General features: G+C 45.6%; 1 protein-coding gene across 1 annotated transcript; it reads right to left on the reverse strand.

Annotated features, from left to right (window-relative positions):
• Positions 1 to 591: 591 nt before the first annotated feature.
• Positions 592 to 8217, reverse strand: LOC307085617 (uncharacterized protein). Its single transcript, XM_079750474.1, has 5 exons — positions 8110 to 8217; positions 5041 to 5270; positions 3512 to 3777; positions 2859 to 3164; positions 592 to 2572 (listed from the first exon to the last, which is right to left on the reverse strand). Exons 2-5 carry the CDS (start codon positions 5267 to 5269, stop codon positions 1481 to 1483), a joined length of 1893 nt encoding a protein of 630 aa, XP_079606600.1. The 5' UTR covers position 5270; positions 8110 to 8217; the 3' UTR covers positions 592 to 1480.
• Between the last annotated feature and the right edge of the window lie 2459 nt (positions 8218 to 10676).

Genomic DNA, 10676 nt, shown 5'->3' on the forward strand with positions numbered 1-10676 from the left:
CCCGTGTAAAGCAGCGATAGCAGCTACTGTAGATGCTACACAATTAAGTACCTTGAATAAGTGCAATGTACAAGTGCCAGGACGTACAACATTCAATGGTGGCTGTGCATTGGTCTCTATGCAGAGTCGAGATGAACTCTGAACAGGTGAGTTTTGAGTCTTTTGCGGAAGCTGGTGACCACCACCAATTGAGATGCATTGACATTTTAAAGTCGTTATATCCCCCCTCTCTGTCAAAAATAGTTTTTGAATGTGACCTGGTAGCAGTTGGTTTCTTGCTTTTAACATGATTTGTGCCACTTGATAGTCAACCAGGTTGTTGAACTTTATGCTACGGGAATGTAAAAACAGGAGGTTGGTGTGATCATAATATCCTGCTTTATTGATTATTCTAATAGCTCGTTTTTGAAGTTTGACTAGTGGTAGCTGTGAGATTTTGTAAGTGGTCCCCCAGACCTCCACACAGTAATTTAAATAAGGTAAGATCATTGAACAGTAGAGAATATGCAATGATTTTTGATCCAATATATGCTTTGCTTTATTTCGGTAATATTATAAATTTTATTTGTATTCAAACATACACCGTCATAATCTTAAACACATATTTTATTAATTGTGTAAATCCTCAAACACATTTTAAATTATTTTGCAGATAAAAATAATGCACAATTATAATGTTCAGCCAGTGTTAAACATTGGTTGTTACATTTGAATCATCTGACATTTACATAACCACATGAAAATAACTGCTTGGCAGAAGTGTTTCAATGTTATTTAAAAATGAATGTGGTACTCCCGGGTTAACCGTGGTACCGGACCTTCCACTGAAATCCTAGTTAGGCCAATGTGAAAATAGTCCTCACTCATAAAAAGAAGGTATACAATATAATAAATATGCTTAACATTTGGCATTGATTTGCAGTATTAAGTACGGCATTAGCACACAAGCATTTGCTAGGAGAGTACATTGGTGTATATGGAGACAATATTTAAATAAAGAAAATAATAATTGTTTTCCGTTGTGTGATGGAGCATTTCAGACAATGGCGTATAAAATTGTTTTCCTAATGCCTTTATGTTCGCTCCGTTTTGATTCATTCGATAATTCCTGAGTATTTACATCAGTCCATTTAACCAATCTTTAACCATTTATCAACCCAATATGAAATAAAACAAATAAATAAAATTACAACTTTGAATAACTCTGATAAAGATGATACTTTTAAAGCATGAAGGAATTAAATAACACATCAGAATCTCTATGTAAAGAACGAACTACTCATAAATTAAAAAACAGTTAGGATACCGATAGATAGAGAAAATATAAAATATCTAGAAAAAAAGATTGTATTCAATATCATGTAGAAAAAGATAATCTACTCCAAAACAGCCATACAAATATACTAAAGAGAAAACATATTCCTCAATACATAATGAACATACAGTAGTAATCGTCAATACGCATCTGACAAGACCTGCATCACTGCAGTACCTCCAACAGCTGACTAAAGGTTACCACATGTGCATCTTCCGTGATTGGTTCAGACGACGAGCCAATGAGGGATTCAAGCAGGCAGACAGGTGTCTCTGGGTACTGTGGGAGACTGCAGGAAGTCAGGGTCTGGAGGTGCCTCAGGCCTTCCAAAGACCCGCCTCCCTTGAAGGAGTTGTGTAGTTGGCCACCGCAGGTGAGGTAATCGCTGTCGAAGAACTCAAGGTCCGAATCCGAGGAGACGCTGAAGTCCACGTAACCGTTGGAGGAGGAGGAGCAGGAGAGGTTTGCAGTGAAGAGGGCTGCATGGGGGAATTTGTCCAGAGAGTCCTCGCCGAAAAAGTCGGTGGCCTCGTTGGCGTTTTCGTCCAGATACCCCGTAGAAGTAGAAGAGGTAGAAGGGGAAGGGGTCCTCTGGGAATCTTTGTCTTGGCGCACGCCCACAGCGGTTTGAGTCCCTTCGAGGAGAGACGCAGGGTCGGAGGGGGAGCTGGCAGGAAGTGGGCGTGTGCTCCTCATGTGCTGAAGGCCGTCCTCCGTTGCGATGCAGTGGGTCCGCTGGGACTCCAGCCTGCTGAGGACACAGGAGAGGGGTCGGGTTTCCTCGGTGACCTCGGGTCGATGGCGTGGCGTGCCGTCGGCGCCTTCCTCAGCCGCGTCGAGATCAGAGGAAGAGGAAGAGGAATCCATCGTATCACCGCCACTGCTGCCCTCCTCTCCCAGCTCCGAGGGCTCAGGGGTTGAGCAGCAGGCTGTGGAAGTGGTGGGGGGCATGGAGGGGAACATGAGACCGCCCTCCTCCTCCTCCTCCTCGGTGCCGAACCCGAAAAGGCAGCCGTCTTCCCGGGTCTCCCGTTCTGGAACACAGCCACGCCGGTCGCCTTCGCCGCACCGCCCGGGTACTTCCCTCTGGTCGTCGTGGTGACTTGCGGCCCCCGGCGGCCGCCTCCCCTCCAGGTGCAGCCTCATGGCAGTGTGGAGGTAGTGGGTCTTCACGCGGCCCGGGTTGAACTCGCTGCGCCCCTGGCTGTTCCCGCAGCTGTCCATGGAGCAGCCACAAGGGAAGCTGGAGCGGTCCATCTGGAAGAAAGATCCAGCCAGTTACAGCCATGAAGGACATTTTATAGGGCAAGGTTATGGGTTAGAGCTGAGGCTAGGGTTAGGGCAAGGTTTAAGGTTAGAGCTGAGGCTAGGGTTAAGGGTTAGAGCTGAGGCTAGGGTTACACCTGTAGGACATCATGGTACAGGTGCATTATTTGTGCGCAGGAAGAAGGGAGGGCTCATGCTTGAGAGATAGCTGGCTGGGGAGGCTTGGCAGAATGGATGGCAGCCCAAGAAACAAGAGTTAATGTGAGAGCACCCTCACCTGGCATTTGATGCCGGCCAGGCTGCAGGCGCAGTTCTCAGGCTCACAGAAGCCCCGGCAGTCGCAGCCGCAGGCCTCCCGGGAGAGACGCAGGGAGTGCAGCTGCCTCTTCTCCTCCCGGTCCACGTGCTTCACCCCGGCCCCGCGCAGCAGGGCCTGCCTCTGCCTGTAGGAGTATGGCTGCAGGGACCAGATCCCCCCGTCTGGGGCCGGGTCCTCCATGGGGACCTCCAGGTACCCGCCCGGGAGCTGGTCCACGGTGAGCCGGTCGGCCTCGCTGCGGTCCAGGGCACCGCTAGTTACCAACTGCAACGACAATGACATGAGTATGTCGATTCTAAATAAACGGTGTGATGTGTATGATATGCAGGGAGTACTCTAGAGTACAAGGTCTATGGTTTAGCAAGCCATCCTGGTACAGATGGGTTGTAAATTTGAACTTGCCCTGTCCTGTGACATTTTAACTGCGTCCATCACTTTCAACGAAATTTCCCTCCTTTTTTACTTCCTCAATCTAATTGCTTTTGACAGAAGAAATAACTGGATGGGTTGTTCTTTAGAGAAGTATTAATTCAAAGATAATTTAAACAGAAGTGATGTCTGCAGTGAAAAAAAAGAGTGTAACAAAGTTAGATTTTTTTAAACCAACGCACTTTATTTCTCCAGCGCTCCAGCCTGTCCTCCCTCAGCCTCTCCACGAGTCTTTCCCGGTGTCTCCGCTGTCGGGCCGCCGCGTGCTCCTCCAGCGTGTACCTGTGGAGGGCGCTGTGGTTCCACACCATGCCCAGCGAGGCTCCTCCATGGCTGGGCACGCTCACGAAGCCCTGGCACCGCGGGAAGTGGAAGACGGTCACCGTGTCGAATCTCACGTTGTGTCCTCTTCCGTCGGCACGTCTCCACTTACTCAAGATCGAACCGACTAATCAGAAGAAAAAAGGGAACCAAAATATATCACTTTTTGAAGTTGTTAAACAATGCGACAATAACAAGAAATAATGTAATACGTAATGTGGTCACAAGAGGTCGCCATGCGGGAACATAGCAGTCCTTGGCCTGGATGTCGGCCAATAGTTCAACATGAGTGTCAAAGGAAATGCCAAACTGAGGGTCTGCTGCTGCTGCAGTAGCACAGGACACATCTGAGGGAGGAGCTCTCTGTTTCCCTAGCTGTTGGCCAACTGTATTTACAAAGTTGTGTCAGTTTGTTTTGTAAGTTAGCCCAGCAGGTGATTGTTCTAAATATAGTTGTGGCTTTGATGAATCATCCCGGACGTACTTACACATTGCTAACAATGCCTTTTAGAGTGCCAGTGTGGTTTGGGTTCCCTCAACATGACCATCGGGTTAAGCTTTTCAATGGGAGTTTCTGAGTTTAAAACATAACAGTGAACATTAGATCCCTGTTGGAATTGTGTGACTCATGGTGTTGTGCCCCAGGAGAACTGCTGAGGAGGGCATTTAAAGTACAAACAAACTCTTTACCTGCTCAGCATTGGAGTCATTCAAAAAAGCCTGAATGACTCCAAAACAGAAACTGTGCATACTCATTTGCTAACAACTGACTTAATGTTAGTGTGAAGATCTACAAATCGGTACGTTGATGATATTTAAATGTTGCTCACTTGATAGCCCATGATCACAAACAGTAGCTTTCCATTCAAATTGATTCGGCAAGTGTCTACTGCACTGGCAACTTGTCGACCTTTAGGGCCGGAGCAGAAGGCAGCCGAGTTGTGTGCTAATCTTACCTGCAGTAATGATAACGTTCTGACGCTATATATCAGGAGCTGCTTTTACTGGTGCCCAGAGATACTACCAGAAATACTACTGGAGAACACACACACATCGAACACACACACACACTGGCTGGCAGACGGCGGGGTGAGCAGACAGACAGGGAGGTAGACAGACAGTTGGACAAGGAAATAGTGAGGTCGAAAGACTGGCAGGCAGGCAAACAGACAGAAGAGACAGTTGCAGACAGACATACAGACAGGGAATAAGACAGATTGCTATTCAAGGAGAAAGATTTACGGACAGGGAAAGAGACAGAAAGACTGACAGACAGGGAAACAGGCGGCGAGGTATATAGACACGGTTACACAGGTGGAGAGAGACAGACCGGTAAGGGCAGATAAGGAAATGTGTTTGCTATGTGAGAGTGAGGAGGGTGGCTACTTACTGGGTGCAGAGGCAGGTTGAGCAGGGGCCGTGGGGTCCCTGGGGGCCCTGGGGGCCGGGAGGATCTGTTGGTTCTCCCCCTCCGATTCCCACTCGGAGGAGAATAATGGCGAGGAGGAGGACGACGACGATGATGGAGAGGATGAGACGTAGCTGGCCTCCTCCTCTACCTCAGCAAACTTTCTCTTTAGAACCCCTCGCATCTCTGCATCCGGCCGATCAATATTCATTCTGCCGTAGAAACACAACACAGATATGTAGATGATGGTGTTATCAACAACAACCGATCAAACGTGATCTCTCTGGTTGTTTTGGTGCCAAACTGTAATGCTGGAAAAACAAACAAAAAAGAACCGTAATCCAGGAAAAAGAGTTTGTTAAGGGAACCAACGCAACCAGAACCAGAACAACAAAACAGAGATCTGAGCCTGTTGGATTTAAAGAAAGCTGAACTAAAAATAGATATTTTTAAGATTTTTTCTACAAATATTGACAGATTGCACTCTTGCAATGCTACTACCGTATCAACATTATTAGTATGATCAATACTATGGCTGGTAGGATAAATATTATGGCTAGTATGAACAATATTGTGACTGATCAAAATCATTGCTAATATGATCAATATAATGGCTAATAGGATCAATAGTATTGCTAGTATGATCAATAATATGACTAGTAGGATCAATATAATGGCTAATATGATCAATATTATGACTAGCATGATTAATATTATGACTAATGTGATCAATAGTATAGTCTTATAGGATCAATAGTAATGCTAGTATGATCAATATTAAGGCTAATATAATAAATTGTATTGCTAATAGGATCAATATAATTCCAAACATTATCAATATTATGACTAGTATGATCAATATTATGGCTAGCAGGATCCATATTAGGGCTAATATAATTATTATTATGGCTTGTTAGATCAATATCATCGGCTATCATCGTATATTCAGCGGCGCACGGACACCTGTATTCCCCAAATATTCCTATCACAGGATCATCAGTGAATCACTTTATGCAAAGCTCAGCCAATACAGAAGGCGTTTTGGTAGCCAAGGCCCTCGTCTACGTCAATGGGCAAACACACTGTGGTTCATACGCATCCAGGTAATCCGATACCAGTCCTGTGCATGTTACACTCGGAGGACGGAGAGGTGTCTGCAGCAGGAGCCCGTTGGGCCGGTTTCATTGCGGTGGCTTGCATGTGCTAATCAAATAGCAGAAAGAAGGAATGAAGAAAAGAAAAAGTGATCAGCCTTCCGACAAGTAAACAAACAAGGGGGATGGGAACTTAGGTTCCTCAGCACCTGCAGGTCTCAGAGAGAAGAAGAAGAAGAAGAAGAAGAAGAAGAACAAGAACAAGAACAAGAACAAGAACAAGAACAAGAACAAGAAAGCTGTGTGAGGTGTCATTGGGAAGGTTTGTTTTGCGGACTGAGTAATCAACATTCCGATGATTCCTCAAGGGTTCTGTTGTGTGTGTCTGTGTGTGGAGAAAATGTAGAAAGAGCTGAGCACATTCCAGGAGACTAAGTTGCTGAGGTCCGAGGCAGTAGGAGACAGACATACTGACGGAAGGGGTTTTGGCCATGGGAGACACTAACACACGTCGGCCTGAAGCCCCATTAGATCCGCGTGAAGAGAGTCCAACAGAGTCCAACATTGGAGTGGATGAGGAAACTTTGTACTTTGATCATGAGACCTGCACGGCTTAACAGTTGAATGGTTCACTGATCACTAGTCCTTTTAAACCACATGGACGTGCATGTGTGTGCATTTGTGTCTGTGGGTTACAACCACTCTTAATGGGACACTCAACACTCATTATAAAACATACATATCAATTAAAGATTAAAAACCAATACAATAAACCAGCCATTATGGACAGCTAGGCTAACCTAGAAGTGTGACTGGGGTAGGACAATGCAAACCTAAAGCTACCTGGGCTCCGGTCTCCATGCCTCCCCCCCCCCCCCCCCCCCCCCCCCCCCCCCCCCCCCCCCCCCCCCCCCACACACACACACACACACACACACACACACACACACACACAAACACACACACACACCCCCGGAAGACTGTGTGCCTGTGTCGAAGCCTCCTGGGTACTGATGCGTGACACACCGTCCTTCAGCAGAAAGAGGACTGGTTTCAGCTCGTCAGTAGCAGAGTGGGCGCTTACTTAAAGGCAAAGAGGCAATTATTGTAGGCTACACATTGTGTGTAGCTAGTTTGTGTCTGACACGGTGCCGCTTTCTGAGTCCATGCATTCAGTATCGGGAGCGCCTTTAGTTTGCGGGGCATGCAGGTTCAACCTGCAGGAGCAGCCCGATTGGACCTTTTAGATTCGCGTTTCATTGATGCAGAATGTATCCTTCTCATTTAGCTCATTGCATCGACGCTGCGCTTTTGTTTACAACTGAGACCAAATTAATAATTCAAAGTTGCAATGCAGAAAACTCTGCAGGCGTAGTGCATGCACACATGCACGCGCGTTTGGTATGTGTGAGGATTTTTGTATCGACGGGGTTGCATGTGTGTTGATTTGAATAGCCGAGCATTCGTGTAAGAGTTACGCATTAGTAAAGTCAGCGCTCTAAAGTTTAAACCGTGATGTTAAATAATGCGTTTTCCATTGGGTACAACGTAGTCATTAAGCACGGCCGTCAACTTCCGTAGCTGACCTCTTCACCCTTGGGAGAGACAGCGCCGAAAGCCAGCTACAATGAAAACATTGTTCTCATTATCCCCGCCTGGCCCCGCTTCTACAACAAGCATAACACAACTGGTAAGAGTCGTCCCATCCGACAAGATCACAACAGTTTAAAAGACACACACACACACACACACCCACACACACACACACACACCACACACACACACACACACACACACACACACACACACACACACACACACCATGACCTCACGCAGCCTAGGCTCACCATCTAAACTTTTACAAAACAGTCCATCAATGTCACTTTATTCGTTGTTATATTTTAGGAACAAAAACAAAAGGCTTATTGAAAGACGGAGAGAACACACTGTCACTCACCATGAAGGAGTTGTCATAATAATAGCGAACAAAGCAGTCAGAGGAATGGATGTCGTATGGTTTCTCTGCGAACAGCCTACTGTCCCCAGGCAACGCTGTATATCCGCTTGTACGGGGCTGCACAGTAGCTGCGATAGAGTGAATATGAGAACGGAATTCGTCAGAGGAGGAGAACTCCCTCCCGTGCGCTTGACGCGTGCAGTCAAACGGGGAGAGAGGGAGGGGGAGAGAGGGAGGGGGAGGGAGGGAGGGATGGTTTAGGTTGTCAGCGCTGCCCACAGTTTCCTGTCTGAGGTGTGTCGCTGCTATACAGTTACAACTGTATGTAAGAGATTCCCTGTGGTAGGCCTATACTGTAGTCAGTGCTGGTTATGTTTGTATGGTCAGCCATCTATGGCTATAAGATTCATCATTGTACAAAATACGCATCCATCCACCTTATTGTTGTACGATTTCTAGTTTTTTGTCAACTAACAGATACAATAATTGATTGGCCTATGGGGCAACTGGTGCAGTGAAACGATGGAGGAAGGACAGGAGATTGTTGGGTCGTTCCTGTAGAGCATGTTTATTATGTCCCACTAATAATGGTCTGGCCTCCAACTGCCTTTTAAGGGACAACAGCACGCCTTTGACCACAACATGAGTCGCTGTCTGCCATCTGTGGACCCCTTAGCAGCAACAACCACCCTTAATCACAATAACAACTCACCTTAACGACCAACCCTCCCTACAACAGCCTAACAACAACGCCTCATAGTGACAGCCTTCCCTCCACCCTGACCAACTGTCACCCCCCCCCCCCCCGACCCCCCGCTGTGATTCCTTGGATTTCCCCATGCTAACATCTCAGGTCTCTCCAGCAGACGACATACCAAGGTCGCTCGTGGGGAGACGGGGTGATGGGCGACGGCCATTAACGTAGTTTCTGGACGCACAGCACATACCATCCATCTTACATAATTTCTTGTTAGCCTACATTCTGGCAGCCTCTCAGGTTGCTGCCAGTGGCCCACTTTCTCCGTCAAGCTGTGCTCCCGATGGCCTACATAATATACCGCCGCGTTCGGACCGAGTTAGACAAAGCTATAGGGCGTGGGGAGCGGCGTGGCCCAGTTGCTGTGCGTTGGAGAGTCATCCCTCACACAGAGCAGCTTCTCCTAGTGGGGGAAGGAAGCGTCCAGGAACGGTTTGGTTCCTTGGTGTCCATCAAGTGGTGGGTAGTCGGGCGCAATATTAAGGTCGTTGTTGTTCTCAGAATATCATTCATGATATTGATGTTAGCATTCATTTTGAATAACCGCTGAAGTCTGAAAAGGGATTCACATCTGTATGCTAACTCACTCTAGCTCTAATTCACTCCCACCCTCCATACATTCCCTATGTCTCTCTTTCTCTTGCTATGTACTGTGTGTGTGTGTGTGTGTGTTTGTGTGTGTGTGTGTGTGTGTGTGTGTGTGTGTGTGTGTGTGTGCGTGCGTGCGTGTGTATGTCTCTCTCTCTCTCTCTCTCTCTCTCTCTCTCTCTCTCTCTCTCTCTCTCTCTCTCATGGTGCTATTCTGACTCCCTTTTTAATTATATATGATGATGCCTTTTTTTCTCTGTCATATGTTTTATTGTCACATTTTGGTTCCCATGGATATAGGGGCAAGTGGAGATGGGGTGTGTGTGCGGGGAGTGCCTCTCTTAGAATGGTTTGAAACCGTTTTGCATTGTACTTTGAGCAATACATATATACATAGTAGATATGATCAATACAATATTAATATTAAAGTACATACATCCATAAAAAACTATATACATTTAAATGATGAGAACTACACAGTAATACAAACATAAACTCAATTTGCAGGTAAATCCAGGGAATATTAGTGGAGAATAAATATGTTAACAAATTATTTCCAGCATATAAAACTCAATGTGTGAATGACGTTTCTTTTTACTTGATTACCTACATTCTTATTTTTTTTTAATTGTAGGTCTATTAAAAATATATAAATATATCAATATCAATGGATATATACAGTCAGATTATGGAAATGTCACAATCAGTAGAAAAATCAAAACTTTTATGAATCTTACGTGAAGGCACACAAATACCATGACTTGACACATGGTCAAAAACTGTGTCATGCGTACAATCCCAATTACAGTGTAGGAAAAAGAGAAGCACAAAGAGACGTCTAACCCTAACCTTACTAGACCTAGAGTGATAGGGGTTCTCAAACTATCTTTACAAGAAAGGGACCCCTTTACCTAGTACAAAACATTTTGTGGAGAAAGAAAATGATGAAGACAATCATTAGTGTTCAGATGTACTTAATTTAATTCATTCTTTTAAGGTGGAATTATTTAACTTTAATTGTTAATAGCCAATATATATATATTTCTAAATAGGATTTAAATGTCCCTAGTAGCCTACCTCTTGCAATCCCCCAAAGCACAGGAGTACACGTACCCCATGTGTGAAACACTGTACCAGTCAGATTAAATGGAGTCAATGTGTTATTTTAGCCACACTCGAGCATGGGAAAATGTCCTTTTGACTCCCTTTAAAATGATATGCC

This window comes from Pollachius pollachius, assembly GCF_949987615.1.
Source record: "Pollachius pollachius genome assembly, chromosome: 14".
Classification (NCBI taxonomy): Eukaryota; Metazoa; Chordata; class Actinopteri; order Gadiformes; family Gadidae; genus Pollachius; species Pollachius pollachius.